Here is a 20,024-nt window from a genome sequence, read left to right as displayed (position 1 = left end):
AATATATATATTGATAACTTTTTTCTCAACTCTTGTAAGTATATATATATTTTTTTTGTGTGGGTCTTGAGGATCAGTCAATAATACAACTTTATAATAATATGTCTTTTGGCGATCTTTCGCAACTTTATTGTTTGCATAGTCACGCTCTACAATGAGAAAAACAGTTTTTTTTTAAACACAGAAAACCACTGTTTTCTGAATCAATTGCAAAACGCTTTTTTCTCATTGTAACGCATCACTATCCAAACAATAAAGTTGTGAAACGTTGCCAAAAGATGTATTAACACAAAGTTGACTGATTCTCAAGACCCAAAAAAAAAAAAAATATATATATATTAGGGAAAGAAAAAAAAAAAAGGGAATAAATTGAAAAGCTTGTATTTAGTTTGTAGACTGATATTAATTGTAAAATAATACTGTGGGAAAAAAAAAAAATGTTATCTTTCTATTATATTGTATCATATCAAAAAAATGTAATTTATAAATTTATATATGTCCGATCACGGATTGATCAGTATGCTGTGTAATGTAGCAACCCGATGTATTTGGGCAGCATGATTGAATAAATTTCTTTATCTGTATTGTCTCTATAAATAACTCAGTAGCATATTTGTATATGGATATGTCAAAAGATAGGGAATTTCATGGAGATTTGATGAATCCAGATTTTGATTTTTAAATTCTTACTACAACTTTAATACAAGTGATATATATCATTAATAGAACCCCAAAAACATTATTTATAAATTAAACTTGATTAAATGGAACAGATTAATAAAATCATAATGAGTTTTAAAGCATCCAACAAAAATTCAACAGGAAACACATTTATTCAAATAACACGATATTTATTAATTAACGAATAGTTTTACAAATATATCATGTAACATTTCAGGATTAAACTAATAAAAAAAGTAACAACAAAAAGATCAAGCTTAAGCAGCTTACAGAGTCATTGAAAATCAAATTATACTTAATTTTAACAAAAATTATCACTTTTGATCCACATAAGAAAACAATGTAATTAAATAAAATCCAAAAATAACATTCCAACATCCACTACCTTGCACATTAAAAACAACAACCAATCTTGGATAAGGAAAGTTATTAAAGAAAGCTGCTTAGTCCTACACTCTAAGCTACCCGTTTTAAAAAACTTTACCTCACCAACAGTGGTTCATAAACTGATCGACAGTTGATCAACAGTAACAAAATAAAAAGGTAATTTAAATGTTGAAAAAATTATCTAAAGTAATCATAATGACTAAAAATAAACCTATATTCTCAAATTAAGGAAGTAGAGTAAACAAAACTGTTAAATGATACTTATCAAAATGAAAATTTCGTAAGACTAGTTTAATTCATAAGCCATCTTCACTTTGTTATATGTTTGGTAGGCAGAGCATTCAAAACACATTAAACCTGGAAAATAAAATAAATCAAGATTCATTAGGAACAACATATACCAAGAAAAGAAAAATAATGTTAAAATAAAAAAAAAACAGCATTGGTAATTCATGCTGAAAAAGGACATAAATTTAATTTGCAGATTTTAAAGTTCCCAATTAGGAAAAGAATAAGTTCAAAAGGAAATTATGGACAGTTATACAGAGCTGTTAAATAAACTAACATGAGGATTTTTCTTAACAAAATTAGTGAAGATACAGCATGCTATTATTATGTTGGTATTGTCTGCCTAAGTAGTAAGAAATATTGTGAGTGTGGAGATACCAGATATCAATTTTTGTTATTTTGTGTATATTTTAGAGGCGGGCAACCACTTAAAATTTTTATATGCACTGAAATAGAAAGCTGAAATGTATACATACCTTTTTGCAAAAGATATAAAGATAAATAATCAAAGAATAAACCTTAAACACTGGTACAATCTCACCTCAATTTATGATACTTTTTTCTGTTCCCAAACTAAAACAGTCTTGAGATGCCAACATACATGAAAGCCAACAACCACTAGTTGCAAACACACTTCACTAAATGGGTTAAAAATATTTTGTATTCTAAAGAACTTCAAGAAAAATAAAGGTTTGGTCGTGTTTGTAAAATGGAGGATGAGAGAGAACCATGGGAAATGATTGTAGCTTGACCCACAGGGGAAAGGCCATCTCAGAATTTTCAATCAGGAAAAGAATTTCATTCTCTCATCTCTGAAAATTGAAGATCGCTAACAAAAAAAAGGCTATGTAAAGATGTTCCGACATTGGCTCAAGGGCAAAGGAATAGCCATGGTTAATAGCAGAAGCTATTAATAATTCATTTATTTTTGCAGAATGCCTGAAAAATAAGTTTGATAATTTATCTAATAAATGTTAATGCTCATTTTTTTACAAGGATATAACAAATACTATGCATTAATTTCTACATGAAGCAAGGTAAATAAAAGAATGATATAGATTCATCTTTCGGCCTAACACTAGAAAGAAACTATGAATTTAAAAATAATATTTCAGGAATTAGTTTAAATTCATTAGAATTATATTGCCAACTTTCACTAACCCCCGTTGAAGGCGAAAGTTTTAAACAAAAAATTTTTAGTTTTATATAGCTATAAAATTTGTATTTTAGGGTTTGTCGAGGTGTGAATAATAGATGTCGATTCTGTTTTTGTCAAAAATACAATAGTTTAACAATGTATGTATGGTTGAAATTGGCAAAGAACGGGAACACTTGACTATCTCCGATTTTTTAGACTCTATTTTTTCATTTTTCTCCTTTAATTAGTAATCTAATTCTTTCATAGCTCATATTTTATAGTTTTTTTATTACTACTAACACTGAGAGACGGGCAATTAATCCAAATAAACAAAATTAAAGGTGCTAAAGAGGAAGAGTTTTTGAAAATTCGCCATCTAGGTCCTACTTAACGATTTCAATGAGGATAAGAACTAGTTGATATTAAGGACCACTTAATTTAGATTAATATACAAAGTTTAATCCAAATAGTTAGCCATTTCTGAAAAAATTGAAAAATGAATGAAATCAATAATAAAGTGGCACTTATGGTCGATTTTATAAAAACTGTTACTGTAACATTGCAGATATATATCAACCCTGATTATGTGATTTCAGTATCTAACGACTTTTAATTTTTGTTCTAGACCGTTCACATATACTATTTTGTGAGACTTGGTTACTTGTACTCAGAAGACCTCAATTTTGCAACATAATTTTTCCCTTACCATAAATAATATGGTAAGTGAAAGAAATATGAACATATTGGGGATTAAGAGTTATTATAGCAACATCAAAAGGTATTACAAAAAACAGGATACCATAATGTTCCTTATTTTAAAGTCATTTCAATTTGAATTATAGATGTATGTTTCATAGGACAAGATGAGAAAATGATCAAATGGTTTCTAATTAGCTAGATAACATAACAAATTTACAAGAAAAATAAAATATATATTACAGAGAAGTCTTCAGTTGGAATGAAATGCTATTTTAGTCAATAGGAAATACTAAAGTTGGCAGCAATTCACAGCTACAGAAATAAAATGAAAATATAGTAATCAATAGCTTGTTAATCAGGTCATTAGCCTAAAATATAAAATAATCGACTATAAACTGTTGTTCAGTCCCATTTCTAGCAAATATTATCAAGGAACAGGGTAAAAATGACAAAAAATTAGTCTAAAAGTCAATTAAGTTTAATGGTTTCTAGTTTTCACAATTTTTTTATTTATTTATTTGCAAAATGCCTTGTTTTTAAACAATAATTTAGAACTTATTGAATGGTTTATACTACAATAGCCTCCATGGGTAAGTATGATGTCATAAGAATTACATACAATTAGCTACAGAAATATGAAAATTTACTAAATCAACCATAAAATGTCCCAAACCACCATCACATAAGAACACCAGTGGTCTCAATTGGGTAGTTGTGGCAGCAAAGTGAAAGACAAAAAAAAAAAATATACATATATATATATATATATAGGATCAGGGATTAATACAACCCTAATAAAGCTTCAAAATAAATATGGTAAGTGTATCATCATGCTTAATTGATTATGAAATAGTTTAATTTAGATATAGTTCACTATATTTTTACAATTATGAAATAATCGATAACAGAAAAAATTATCGAGTTTAGAAACTTACGGATCATTGTGTTGTTCATCATTTGATGTTAACCCACAGGCAGTTTTATTTCCATTTCTTGACAAATGTCTTTTAAGATGCCTGCGCTGTTTGAAAGCCTTACCACATTTATTACATCGAACTGCTGCTTCTTGAACATAATTATGGTCTCTTTTAAAAGATTCTGGTTCGACTAAAACAGCAGAAACAATAATTGTTAAGTACGCTCATACAAGTAATTAATTTACATTTTTGTTTTTTTACAGATGGATGCATTTAGGTCTAGAAATAACATCTTTAGTTCAATTCGTAAAAAATATGTATATTTTATTAGAAATAGAATTGATAAACAAATATGGACAGTAGTAAACATTGACATCACTGGAAAAAATGTTACCTCTAGTTAAATATGAATAATATATAACAACATTAAGTAATACTAGAACATATTTACAATAATTAACATAACAACATATCGACCCATATCATTATATGTTCATAAAAATAAAATGAATACAAAAATCCGGTCACAAAAACAAATTTGAAGTATTAAGGCAAAGAAACTCAATAAAATGATAAGCATTCCCATTTGTACCTTGAAACAATAATGAAAATTATACTGGTATAAAAGCTGTGTACTTTAAGGTAAATGATGGATTTACATTACCTCAATCACTAAGTAATTTAATAATAATATACAAAAAAAACTATACATTAAAAGTTTAATATCAAAGATGCTGCAGATGAACTGGAAAATATACTAGTACAACTAAGTTGATTCCTTCACACAATTGAATTCTAAAACATACAAATGTTAAAATCAAATAAAAGAAAACATGTGCTGCCAGTTAATTCAATATCTAGATATAATGGATTCTTAAGGTAAAAAAAACTTTTAACTTTTCTACACATAAATTACTATATAGTTCATAATCTGTTAAACACCAATTTTTGTCTCCAGTAAAACAGGAGTAAAATGTTTATAATCAGAAATATTGTTTAGGGGAATTAAATTTTTTAGACATTAGAATCATAGCATTAGTCAGCTACAAAAAAAGTTCATGGTATCCACAATATCAATTTACACTATAAACCATACAATCATGTATGAATCATTAAAAACTAACTTTATAAAAAGGTTTTATAAACCCAATATTAATAGTAACCATTATTAATATTAGGAATAGTTGATGAACAGAAACTATAGTACTAAATTAACACTTTTTTAAAACAGATTCAATGGTTTAGATGTGCTTACATCGTTAAGTATAAGCACAACTAGAAGAGGGATAAAGAATAACATGACTTGTGTAAACAAAGGAATTCACTATAGAATAGCCAAGTACCCGAATCAACAACGGGTCTTATAAAAAAAAAAAACTACATTTTAACAGAAGATTACTTCATGTTACTTATCTAAATAACTAATAGTAATCAGTACGAAACAAACATCCGGCTAGGTTATAACCAACGAGAACTGTGGTTAATAACCCGGCGAGTATCAAGTGCGATAACGTAAGCGATCGAGAAGGTATTGCTGATATCTTCAACATTCCAGAAAAAAAAAAATGATTAAGCAATACGTCATTTCCAGTTCATTCTCATATTTTTGAAAATATATATTACTATATTATGTAAGTAACAATATATAACCCTCCAATGCACAATACTTTAATTAACTTTCAGATTGTGATACAGACTTATGATATCCTCTTCACAAATATTTTAAGCAATTTTTTTTTCTTAAGGCTGAAGTTCCATTAATAGAGAAAGTGACAGCTGTCGCAGTCACTAACATCGTGTAAACTGACATTTGCTGTCGTACTATCAGGATTTGTCAATTTGAATCAGGATTAAGTTGAAGGTACTAAAAATTACTTGCGCATGTGTTACAAGCTTAAACGACAGATATCTGACAAGTTGAGATTTGGCTTTACTTTTCAACTTGCAAGTTAAATTTCTTAAATTCAAACTAGAACCTGGACGTTGCGATGTTACTTAAGTATCGATCCTAACAATATTGAATAAATTTCATCGATACTTCATAAGTATCGTTACCAGTCTCTGGTAACGATGCTTAAAACAAGACAAAACAAAACAAACGAATTCCAAAAGTATATACACAACCGATATCTGTCCCGCATTTGTGGCTGTACTAGTCTGCTAAAAAGAAATAAAAAATCGTGGCGGAAAACTCACACGCAGTCAACCCTGATGAAGGCCTGAAATTTAGACCAAAATGTCGGCACAAATAATATAAGCTTCACTTATTTGTTTTGTTCATTACCACTGACCACTAATGTTGGGTCTCTCGTAAGAGCGTTAAAAAATATTACATTATTTAAAACGAGAACCGATAAATAAAGGCACTAATATCAAAAGACCTCGGACAAGATGCTATCAATAATGTTAGGTTAGCTAGGCAGTAGGATCGGACATAAAGCAAGGTGAGCTACTAATCACGAAAGATGAGAATTTTTGCGGGTATGCGCCGTAAATCATAGTAAGATGAAAGCTCCGCTCAACAAAGTATTAGCTTACGGTCGTGTAGGGTCTGGCAATTCCTAATGGTATGTGCTTTAGGTCCTTACAGAAACGGATACTTCTCCCTGTTAAATACTAGTTTTAAAGGTAATAATCACCTTAAAATCTTTGCAGAACGATAACCACTTTCATAAGCTCTTCGCCAGCCCAAGTCAAGTGGGAATTTCATGCTCCAAAGGTCTTTGCGCAAGGATAGACATCAGATTTTCCACCGTATTATGCCCTAAGGTATAAAGGGTGAAGGAGAGATTCATAAGACAAATAGTGAAATAACAAATTTTCATATTCTAATTAGTGCTAAGATTATCTAATTCACAAGTATATGAGTTGACTCACCGTTTTATAAGGAATAACCGTTTGAGAGAATTCCCTGAGTGAAGTAACCAATGCAAAAGCCGACGAAAGACATAGCCTGTAAGAAACTAGTTTAAAATATATTAGAAAACTCTAAGTCTTTGTTTACATGCAAAATAAAAAGGCTGCTTGATGCAATCAGCATTCGAAGGAAAACGATTTTCTTGTTATCCTTTTATATTTTACTTGTGTATCAACCCTGCTGGTCACAGAATAAATTTGTAACTACTTAAGAAATGTGAGAAAGTTACGGGCTGATATGGTGAGAACTATAGAGATCAAGACCTGAACCATAATCATTAGACAATCGACTTATGTTAATGTGTAATAATTTCTACTAAATACTTTAAATCTGATAGTGGTAATAACTACGTAAAATATCGCTATATGCATAAATGTATTATTTGAATTAATTAAGACCCACATAGTTTTATGATCCACTAAAAGCTACTGCATTACACGCTATTACTCTCAATGACCTTTTCATGTCCAGAGAATTCACTAGCCCAAACTTTAAGCCCAGACATATAAGTTTAAACTGAAATGGATTTACCCAACCTGTTGGGTGAAAGTGAGCAAGACACCATTAATTTGGAGACAATAATCTTTTTACTACTCCATGCTGTCATATTTGGATCATTCCTCTATCTCTAACTTTTCAGCGCGTAACCGAGGGCAGGCACCCATTGACTGTCTCTGTTCTTTCGTAATTATTATTTCACTACAGCCTCTGGGTCTCGGTTCTTTCTTTTACCTAATCGATGGCATATACCCCTCGGCCTACTATTTCCTTTTGCAAGGATCTATCGCATACATAACTTGCTACCGCGACTGCAAGTCAATATTTAATAGAGAGTAGTATCCGTTTCTGCAAGGACCTAAAGCAAATACTATTAGGAATTCCCATCTCCTATATGGCTTCACTTAGTACCTTATAGAATGGAGTTCCATCCTGCGGGAATTAATGGATGCACCATGAATTAATAGCAGCCTCGTACAATCGGCGAGTTTTATGCGAACATAAAACTCGCCGATTGTACGTGGTTAATAGTTGACCCTACACTACGTCGATACTGGTGTCAATTCACCTACTGTCCAGCTAAACTAACCTAACTGAATATAAATTATCTCAGGCATTCTGTTAGTGCACTTCACCTCTAAATTGGTCCCTCCACTAGCAATACATACCTCGATAGTCCCTCTAAAACATCATGTACTTTATTAAATGAGATTTTAAATACATTTGCTAATTTGTACATGTCTTAATATTTTTAACACTTAAAACAAAATATCACATGGTACACAAATCTACTTTTAATCAAGAGAGTCCACTGTATAGGATTTTTCAGAGTTAATAACTAATCAGTCTAAGTGACTAAACCTTAGGAAAATGTCAACTTTCACTAGTTTGATGTACAGGAATGTTGGCTTATAACAAATAGTCACATTACTATTTGAGTTATTTTAACCACACCTGGACCATCTTACTTTTATCTTCAACCTTCAGCTCCTATCAACCTTTTTTACTCTTAAAGTACTTTTAGTTTCAATTGAAAATTTTAATTAAATAAAAATAATTAACGATTTTCATAAATATGTGGTATGGTAATTATTATTTAAAAATAAATAATGGTTTTTATATCACAATTGTTTTACTATTCCTTAATTCCCTTTTTAAAATCAAAGTATTAGCAGTAGGGTAATTCAATGACTACATTAGTAGTGGCTTTCGAAAATGTGATGAACATATTGGAGTAGGATATTAATTATAACAAAAACAGATACATTAAATTTTATAAAATTTATTAGTATGCATGTGTGTGTGTATATATATATATATATATATATATATATAACCATACATTAAACAATAAATGGTGAATAGTACACTACTTATATCCATAGTTTGACGAATATATTATGCTTAAATAAATATTGTATTGTTCCTAAACTACACCAATGCATAATAAAAGGAATAATTTATACTGTGATATTTTAAAATAATTTCAACTACATTTCTTTGAAACAAACAGTTACAAATTAAGGTTTATAAAAAATACCTGTTATTACAAAATATTTATTTACAAGATAAGAAACTATGTATTAGTTGCCTATAAACATGTAGAGAATTATGATTAAAAATATCGCAAAATCCCTTAAAACATTCAATAAGCACTATTTTTTTAAAGGTATTTTCTAAAAATATAAACAGGATATTATAAAAATAAGTGATTCTTAGTTTTCACAATACCGCTAAAGTATTAGATAAAAAATTGTAATAACAAAACACTTAAATATAAGTCATTACACCTTAATACAGCATTAAAAATCAATTAATAGGCTTCAGGGCTATGAGATTCAAAACTTTTTTTGTAATAATTAAAAAAAATATATATTGAATTAATAAAAAATTTAAAATATATTGAATTAATAAAAAATACTAATACTCAGTGATATGAAACAAAAAAATGGATTGTAATTTTTCATCAGCTACAGGCGCGCACATAATTTATGGAATACCTAACCTAATTACTAAATAGTAGTATCATTTAATGGACAAATAATCGTTAAAAAATCAGTATCTATATTATACCATTTGCATTTCACAATCTAAAATGACGTAAATTGATCAAATTACAATTAAAAAAAGAAAGAAAGAAGACATTTCATTATTTAAATTTGATTTGAATATAAAATTATTAAATATCTTTAAAATCATTAAATAATAATAGCAATAGAGAGAATTTTTGTAGCTGTTTTCAACAAACTCAGAATTTAAAAAAATAAACAGAAGAACAAAGTTAATAGGGTGGTTTATAGCAACTTTACTTTTTTTATCCTGCATATCAAGTTCTTTGTCAACCTGTAGGCTTCATATAACCAAGGAAGGGCTGTTTTAATTTCTCACTAGTACCATTTAAGAGGAACTGAGAACCAAAATTTGAGACTTCAAAGAGACTACTATCCTTTAAGAATTAACAGATGAGTGGAAGAAGATTGCATATCCAACTCGATTCTCTTTGGGAACAAGGGAAGGAGCTGTATCAGAGAAGCCACCAGATATAGGAGGAACAGAAAAGGATGGTGGCCAATCTGAAGTTTAATAAGAGCTGTGTGCTCAGCTCATGATAAAATTGTTACTTTTTTACTTGCAACAGGTAAGTAAAAGCATAAAAATAAAATTGGAAGAAGATAGTTGACCGTATGAAGTACTCTTCTTCAATCAGACAGCCCTGACGAAGCCCTGCAAAGTGTGGCGAAACGTTGGTTAACAATAAACAGTTTTCTTTTATACTATTTTGATACCTTTATTGGCCGCAATAAATATAAAAATGATAAAGAAAAAATATATTGAAATAAATTATTCATAACCTAACTATAAATAACAATAACATCCTACAGTAGTACACACATTTCCTATCAGAATCAGTAGGGTAGAAAATAAAACATCAAGCACAGGCCATTTAACTACAACATTCATATTAATGAATTTTATTCATGAAAAATCCTTGATTATTGACTACTTAATAAATCCTTGATAAATAATTAAAGTGAACAGAAACTATTTAAAAGCAAATTTTACAGAATTTTGTTTATAGGCAAAATACACAGTTTTCATAAAATATGTTGTTGATTACATAAATTCCATTACACTTTACACCCACTAAGATCTTAGGATACTATTCTTAATTTAGGCTGTTAAGAAATAATTTTTTTTTATATATATACAAGTCACATTATTTTAATAACTTTGGAAATAATACCATAAGACATTACCCGTAGACAATTTACATTATTAAAGATTACAAGAATAAAGAAATAGAAACGAAACAGTCTCAAATAAAGTAGAGAGAAGGAACATTGATTAAATTAGTAACATATAAGTTATCAAAAATCATATATCTTATCTAAATAATAATTTTGTAATCATATCCTTATTTATGATAACATCCAGTCAATATGATGCAATAAGAGTTTGTTTTATGAAACTAATTTTACTTAGTATTTTTGTCTAACCAATGATATAGAAAATAGTTTTAAAGACTAGATAGAAAATACATTAAAAACAAAATTCCAGTCAAAAAAATAATACTGAAAAAACAAGTCTTTACAATTTAGAATAAATGGACAGAACAATAAATTTATACAATAGAGAGCATTAATGTAAAAGGCTATAAACTCTTTCATTCTAAAATATCATTTGACTTGATTATTACTCTAAAGTTTCAAAATATGCATTCTCAGATATATTTATAATACAAAAATACTTTCCTGCCCAACACTGAATACTAACTAAACTAATATAGTATACATGAGTATTAAACTATTTTGAAGGTCATGGAATATACTTACAACTAAATAACTATGAAAATTTAACTATAAATAATCGTATACAAAAAATAACAAATAAAAATAAAATTGTTCAGAAATTTTTTTTAAGATATGGATATACAATTTAGTGTGGTTAACACAAACGTGAATAATTCAAGTAGTAAATACAACACTATGCTGCAGTATTGCCATCTATAGTATTGCAAAAATAGTCTTGAAAGTTGAAAAGCTCCATCTAAGAAGGTTACTACTAAGAAATTAAAAAAAAAAAATCTCATCCTAAAAAGTTTCTTTCTGACAGGTGCTAGCAATAAATCAGTCCTTAATAGTTAACAAAGGATCTTAAAGGTCCTTTATTAATATAGTCAAAGGAAAAGTTTTTTCTTTTTTTTTTTTCTTGAACTTTCAAGAAATGTTAGTTTAACCTTTTAGAGGGAGCTCTTCAGTTGTTCGGGTAACAACTAATGAGATGAATAGTTCAATAAAAGAAATAACTAAAAACAAATTTAATGTAAAAACATTTTTAAAAAAATCTTTATGTAGCATTGCTATGACTACTTCATAAAATATAAAACAAATGCAAATTTAAAAGTCAGGGTAACAATAGTTCAAATATTCTTTAAATTACAGAAAATTTATTATTTACTTTTTATCTCTTTATTATTTTTTTTTTCAGGAAGGGAATCACAGCCATGCTAAAACTACTTAAATTATGAGGAGATGGTATAGGAATATGATTAATAGAGAAATACATAGAAAAATGGATTACAAGCATATTCTAATTAAAAATTTCTATTTCTCAAATCACAAACCTTTAACAAAATAAAAGTTTTGGTAAAATAAATTAATATTTTAATGCTAAGGTGTTAAAAATCATATAGAAAAAAAAGTAGAAAAATCTGGTAGATAAATAGGAACCATTTGCAGTTAATTACAAATCATATTTCATATGATCATATTAGGAAAAAGATTGAATTTTGGACAGATAATTTTTCATTAAGAAATTAGGAAAAAAAAGCTTGTAAATTAGCTTTTCTTAAAGCATAACAAAATGCGATAGATAATTAATATATAATCACATTAAACTCTCCTTATCCACAAAAATAAAAATATAATTTCCATTATTCAGAAATGTATCTGTCAAATGTGTTTGGTTTAATATTTATAGTAGAAGATTTAATTTTTTAAAAAATTTTGAACACCTTTTTTTCAGTGACAATACTTTGAAGGTGATAAAAAGTGTATTACTTTAATTAACATTTAAATAAATTTGTTTTGTAATTTTAATTAAAAAATTCTTAAGCGTCAAAATAATTACAGAATTTATAATAATAAAAAAAAAATACTTAAAAAAGCACTGGTATGGAAACTGAAAATCATGATTTCCCATAAGGTGGTATTAGTCATAATGTTCTCCAATAAATTAAATTGCTAATAAATTTTTTTAAAAAAATAACACTACAACCTAAGATTGTATTGCAATTGAGTTATAATACTATTAAGTACTGATTGATGAAGAACAGTTACATCCAATGATGTCATCAGCGTTACACCAAATTCCCAGGTACCCTCAACCCACTGAAGGAACAGATTCTCAATTAGGAAAGCAATAATGGCAAACCTACGGCACATACGTCATATGTTAAATGGAAAGCAAGCCTTCATTCAGATAGGAGAGAAATTTTTTTTCAACCATCCAGAATACAAAATCTTTACACTTTGATAAAATAAATAATACTTAACATCATCTGAAGGCTTAGGATGAAATTGTGGTTATGAATCTTCTCAACAGGGAAAAACATTTAATTTAGAATACGGTGGTGGTAATAACTTGTGAGGGTGGAATTTTTCTCAATAAAAACTTTGAAAGAAATGGTAGAGAGAATGAAGAAGAAACCAAAATCTGGAACTTTGGAGAACTTGAAACTAATTTATCATTCAGGAAAACATTGGAGGAACATTGTTTAATTTTAAACTGTAACCTCTACAACCATTGTTAAAACCTTATTCTCAGTACTTAAATAGTAATAATACCAATAAAAGGAACTGTCTGACAAATCAGTACATGAAGTTCGAATCTTCGATTGAAGATTTATTAAATGCAATCCAGCCAAAAATTAATCATTAATATAAAATAAAAATTGGGCCGCCTATAGCTCAGTGGTTAAGACACAGTCTTACCAATTTGATGTCTATTGGCGGTGCCGGTTCGAATCCGGCCTGGGATGTTGACTTTTTTCATTGAGTGGCGGTCCCACAAAATGAAGAACTTTGACCCCCAACCAAGGTTAGGCAGTATAGGACTCCAATGGGAGTCTTGGCCGAAAAAAAAATAAAAATAAAAATTCTTGCTTGTTAAAAAAAATAAATATATCACATATATAATTTTTTTTTGTAGGAATGTAAATTTCATTTATTCCTTTCATTTTGTAAGCAAACTCAGTTTAAAAGATTCGCCATCACTGTTATAACGATTTAGTAAACTATAAAATGGTCTCCATGATCAACAAATGACGAAACAGAAAATAAATTATTATTTCAGCTCAGATGTATACTCTGAAAATATTTCTGCAGAAGAAATTTTTATAAGGTGATTTAAAATACCTTTTTTAAACTGTAAAATAATTTATATCAGGAAAAAGAAGGATGACAAAGAAAGCCAAAAAAATTTAGACATCCTATACATTTGAAACATTTCTGTTAATAGGTTTAGAATACAATTAAAAGGTTTTAAGTGAGCTCAGAAAAAAAACCAGTGATTAAAAAACCAATGAGCCTGATTCTATCCCATGACATTGCCAGAGAACTTACTCTTGAAAATACTCATTAAAAAAAGAGAAATGTAATATTTGTTCAGGTTCATACAGACTCCTTTCTGAACAGCATTTATATTTCTATTAATATATGAAGAAAAGGATGAATGAACGAATATTAATAAATAAATGAACAAACTGCTTCAAGTGAACTGAATGAACATATATTTATAACTAACATAAAATTGGCCTTTTTATGTCTCTACCCTTTTTTGATAAAGAATTTCAATGCTTTGTCTGATAGAAAACTCCTCATTTTATAATTTTCTTTATTCTTTTTTAATACTGTTTAAACTTACATATCTAATTAGGACCGTATTCTGCAACATCAACCATTCGTCTATTTTGGTTTGATGTAACCTTAGTTTTCATTCAGAACCCTAAGTTTTAAAATTCCATTTGTATTGAATGTCTGTATCGTCCCTGATCACATTTATTTTTTTTCTTTACCCCTAAATGTGTGAAAAGTATTCCAGTCAGTACTTACTGATATGAACTGATTATCTCATGTTAATAACCTAGAGATGAAAATAAACCATAAGTGACTTAAAAAGCCTAATTTTGGTCAAACTAAAATTTTCCAAATTAGAATATAAGTCGACCACAAATATAGCTCGAACCCTCACTTTAGGGAAGCAAATCCAGAAAAAAATTCAACTTACAATTATACAAGTACAGTAAATATAAAGAGCAATCTGAGGAATTCAATTCAGATTTAGATCTATAAAATTAAAATTGTTTAAAAGCAAAGCAATATTTGAGAACATTCAAAATATTGTAGTTATAAAAATGGCATTTGTTCAAAGAATATACTCAATTGAGTTTTAAGCGAACCTGGGTATTGTTAATATTATTTTTTAATACTAAGAAAATTACAGAACCAAGTTTCTTTTAGTAACTTTAAAGAAAAAATAACAAAACCGTATAAATGGGTTTATAAACCCCATTATAAAAGAGAATAACTGATTAGATATATGGGTCATTCTCTGAAAAGATGTATATTTCTGTATGTACTATTGCTGTATGTTTGCAGTAGATCAGGACTAATGCCTGACCCTTCAAAATGGAGTCATGAAATCTCAGTGTGATAAAGGAATGAGAACACATTCAGATTAATGATATTTCCATAGAATTTCTCTCAAAAATGTTAATATTTATGAACTAGAATTAGAAATTAGAATAGAAGAAACATAATTTAGGAGCAATAAGTTTGTGTAGGAAAATGTTTTCCAAGGAATAAAGTTGTTTAATTCAAGATAAAGAAAAAAAAAATGTTAATCTTGATTATTTTCTAGGAAGTTTACACTCTTTATTTCACCGTTCATACATAAGAAATCGCATTACAAAATTTGATGGGATGGAAAGAGAGGTAGGCAGAACTAACAATTATAGAATTTTGCTCCCAATATTTCCATCATATTTGCATATAGAACCTTAACAGATAATGTCACCTTATGAGGCAAATGCTAGAAGATACACATATTTTCACTCTTCCCACACTATACTTGCTGATATTTGCTCTAGAAGATGTTTAAAAACTCTGAGCCATCAATCCATTACAAATGATAATAAAATAGATTGTACCAGCTTGAAGTTACCCTGGGGAGACCCAGATTAGTGAGAAATGGAAAGTTTAAGGAATCATTACAAACAGTATGAGCAAAAATTTATGAATTAAGATTACATTATTTATTAAAGAAATTAAAAAAAAAAAGAAAAGAAAGTTATATCATTGCTATGTAATGAGATAATGATAAAGAACAAAAATACATCTTTTCAAAGAATGATCCATAAGTTCCAGAGTATTGAATAATCTTAAGTAACATAAACCCAGAAAGATAACCCTAAGATCCAAAAACTACAATGTGGATTGTATTATTATTATGAGGAATAAAAAACTACTAAATAAAAGAAGATGGTATTTCAAATTTCCACGTGCAAAAACCAAACCTTATGTAAAGATCTAAGATTCATTGATGTATCTTTAAATTATTCAAAGGAAGTACTATATGATAAATAAATCTAGTTATTAATTAGATTTTACAAACATCATAATATGCAACATGTTTTTATAATTACTAAGTAAAGCTGAGAAAATTTTAAAATTAAACAACCCATGTAATCTTAAAAATGAGGCACTTGATCATAAAACAGGCTATCTAATATTTATCATGAATTGAATGAAGTTTTTTGCATCATTAAAGTCTTTAGGGCTGATTTCGTAAATTTTGGAAAGAATATTTAGAAAATGCCTATTTTAAAAATAATAATGTTGGTATTAATTTTAGTAAGAGACTTCTGGTCAAAGGTAAGATAGTTATAATTGTGTTAGGTTTCATGATGTTTTACAACCTAGTGCCTCAAGTATTTCTTATGAAACAAATACATCACCAATAATTCATCAAAAATAATATATCTATATATACTAGGGCGTAGCCCCTGTCCACCTAACGGCGGGCCAATCCCTATTTTACAAATTATACAACCCTTCATTTAGTTGCTCTACTCGTTGCTCACATTATATAACTGTAATTTACATGTATTCTGTAGTTCAGATTATTATTATTGATTTTTTCAATATAGTGTAATAAATATAAATATGTTGTGCTTCCTTTCTTTCTTACTGTTCAGGCTTTATTTCTCAATTTACTGAGAGAATAAAATAAAATATTACACGATGATCACTAAAAAGTTTTTTAAATAAGAGAGAGTTTTCAATTCGCTGATAGAGTAAAATAACATATTATACACTGATCACTAAAAACTTTTATATATATGTATTTATGTATACATATTCTTTTAAAAAAATGTATTGATTAAAGACATTAAAATATCATAAAAAATAGTAAGATAAAAACTTTAAGGTGAAAAATAATTTCAAATTTTAATACTATTTTATTAAAATAACGTCATTAGCCATTTGTTCTTTCATAGAGCCTCAAAGTATCAAAAATTTTCAGGTAGCAACACAAAAAATTTAAATAACTGTAATAATAAAGAAATAAACGCTTAAATGATTTTTCACCCAGTTTTTCTAATGTTCTGATATATTGCTTTACACAAATAAGATCAAGATCTAAGGCCATGATTGAGGAGGCCATGCGAAGGATGATTTAAGTTCATTATTTGAGATAATTGAAATGACAATGGTATCTTGTCAGGAATGAGAAGTAATATCAAATAGTGATATCATTTTCAGTTATGATATATTTCGGTAATGTTTGTTTTACTGATTTTTTTTACTTTCTTTTTTTGCCAAGAATATTTTTTTTGCTCAACAAATTATTTAGATAATTTTTGTGAAGAGGAAATGATATATGATCAACAATTTTTAAAGGTTTAAAATAAATTTTTAATAATCATCAAATTTCAATAAGTAAATAAAATTTGACTAAAATCATTCTTCCTGCGGACTCTTCCACTTCTTAAAATTATTAATTTTAAGGCTATATAAGATTATCAATTATAATTAATTTTATGATTCATACTTTCAATTGGTTTTGGGCTATACGTTAGGTCTGTTTTTCCGTTTGCAGTCTATCTCTATGTCGTGAAATAATGTGGACTTTCAAGTTTCCTTTTTGATGCGTCTTCTTCTCACAGTATGGGCATGCAAACTTTGGTTCTTTACCACACTCCCATCTCTTGTGGAGATTCAAAGAAGTTTTAGAACGATAGAATTTATTACAATCCTCACACTTGAATGAGGCATCTTTTTCAGTGGCATTAGGTCTCCTTAACTGCACCAATTTGTTCAATGGACTCATACCTAGGACAATTTTAAAACTTCACAAAATAAAGAAATTAAAATTATTTAAGGTCTAAATGATCACTTATTCTTAATGAGGCAATTAAGAAAAATTAACAAATACATTTCATTCAATCATCTTTCAATATGTTTTCCACAGCACGATTAGAAAAGCAGCAATGAATGATGGTTTGAGACTTACAGAAAAAAAAAAAAAAAAAAGGAGAATAATGCAGAAATATTTCATAGTTAATCCAACATTGAAAATGAAGTGAATATTTTAGATTAAAATGATCATATTTTCAATATATTCATAACTACTTGTTTTCTTAACAGTCTAAATGTAAGCCAAGATTTAACTGCCTTCCAATGGTCACTTACTACCACCCTTTCCTTAGGTAAATACACCTTACACCTTACTTTACACTTTCGCCAGTTTATTACCTTGGTTTCATAAGGTTAAAAAAAATTACTTTCCCTTAATAATCACTTACAACAAAGCTTGTCAAACCAAGGTAATATTTTAATGCACTTTAACTTGCCTTTTAGGACTATGATTAATTCTTACTTCTCTACACCAAAGGATGGAGAACTAGTTCATGTTCATAACCCTACTGAATCTGCTAATCTTGAATAAATTTTCTTTTTATCTCAATAATAAAATAAAGTTAAATATTTTATATTGAGTTTTGAAAAATGTATATAAAATATATTGCATAGAGTGAAACTGTTGTAAGTACTTTCAGTGTGTTTATGAGGTTTTTGTTACTCTTCATTAATTTTTCTGTATATCTTTCTATAAGTAAATAGTACTTTTATAAGGTTGGATAGAAAGTATTTACAGAAAAAAAAAATTACCATTTATTAACTAACTACATCTAATCACCTTCATTTATGACATTCTCCCATCTTTTAGACAGAATCTTTGATCTCCTGCTTATAAAAAGTTAGTGAATCGGAATCAAACATAAAATGGCAATTTCAACTTCACTTTTTTCTTTAAACGTTTTTTCAGAAAGTACTGAAGGGATTGAAAAAGATAGAAACTAGATGGGGCGAAATCAGGACTGTAGCTTGGATGAGGAAGAATTTCCCATTTTAAGGGCTTCAGTTTTCATGGGTAATTCTAGTTCTAGTAATGTGGTTTTGCATTATCTTGTAACAAGATTAGTCTCCAACTATTGATCAAAGCAGTTTAGACCTTTTTTTAACTAGTTTAGAGTGAAGTCGGATCAATTGTGGAGAGTAAATTTGAGCAGTTATTGTTTGACCCATATTCAAAAGTTCAAAGTGCACACAATACCTTGCACATCCCACCATACACTGAATTTTGTTGGGGTCAAGCCCAGGTTTAGGAGTTGGAATAGGTTGTTGGTCTGGGCTTGACCAGTTTTCTTCACTCAGTATTGATATAGAGAACCCATTTCTCTTCCCCCGTAACAATACGCTCAAGAAAAAGAAACAATAATGTAGTAAGGTGTACAGATGGTAATGCGTTGAAAGTTTTTGTTCATTTTGGTTGTTGGGATATTGACCTTGCCCAGTTCTCGGAGATGATTCAATATAGTCGTGTGGGTAGTGTCCAGTATTATGGTCATTTCCTGACTTCAAAATTTTGTACCTGATTTCATCACATTTCTAAGAACATTGTCCAGCTCTTTAGATTGACTAGATTTGGGAAGATTCTCAAGGCTAACATTCCCAGACTGAAAACATGCAAATAACTTTTCACACTTACTGAGGTTTAGTGAATTAAGATAAACTAATGTGATTTTTCTCTGAGCTTCACTTACACTAGAACCACCTCAAAATTTGTAAAGAATACACTGTCTTAAATGAGTTTCTTTAATTTCCATTGTTAAAAAATAAAAAAGAATAATAAAACTCGATTAAAGATCACTCTTAACTTAAACAGGAATAACACAATACTAAAATACAAAATATATTTGAAGATAATATTGGACAGCCAAAATAAACACATTGTTTAGAAAGTACAAGGTAAATAGAAAAACCGTAAATACTTTTTTTCCAACTCAATATATTAAAACTCTTATTTCCAGAAATATAGCATTCGTATATATTTCTCCTTTAGTTAACTATTAAATTCTTTCATAGTTAATGTTAAT

The 20,024-nt window shown here is 28.5% G+C and overlaps 1 protein-coding gene across 3 annotated transcripts in view; it reads right to left on the bottom strand.

Annotated features, from left to right (window-relative positions):
• Positions 1-814: 814 nt before the first annotated feature.
• LOC106679553 (protein abrupt) overlaps positions 815-20,024 on the bottom strand; it is a 25,188-nt gene continuing 5,978 nt past the window's right edge. Inside the window, exons 6-10 of one of the 3 annotated variants that reach the window (XR_010843400.1) lie at positions 17,639-17,919; positions 6,988-7,063; positions 6,750-6,874; positions 4,129-4,300; positions 815-1,425 (exon numbers count right to left, since the gene is read on the bottom strand). Coding sequence is in view for 1 of the 3 variants with exons in the window: in XM_014418769.3 (XP_014274255.1) it covers positions 17,663-17,919 (257 nt within the window). In the remaining 2 variants the exon portion in view is untranslated. Of the gene's footprint in view, positions 1,426-4,128; positions 4,301-6,749; positions 6,875-6,987; positions 7,064-8,876; positions 12,959-17,638; positions 17,920-20,024 lie in introns of those variants that run through there. The other 2 variants (XR_001342991.3, XM_014418769.3) reach the window with 2 other exon arrangements.

Source organism: Halyomorpha halys, unplaced genomic scaffold (assembly GCF_000696795.3).
Source record: "Halyomorpha halys isolate HHAL.00 unplaced genomic scaffold, Hhal_1.1 Scaffold208.1, whole genome shotgun sequence".
Taxonomy (NCBI): domain Eukaryota; kingdom Metazoa; phylum Arthropoda; class Insecta; order Hemiptera; family Pentatomidae; genus Halyomorpha; species Halyomorpha halys.
The sequence above is the reverse complement of the archived record's forward strand: the minus strand, read 5'-3'. Positions and strand labels throughout refer to the sequence as shown.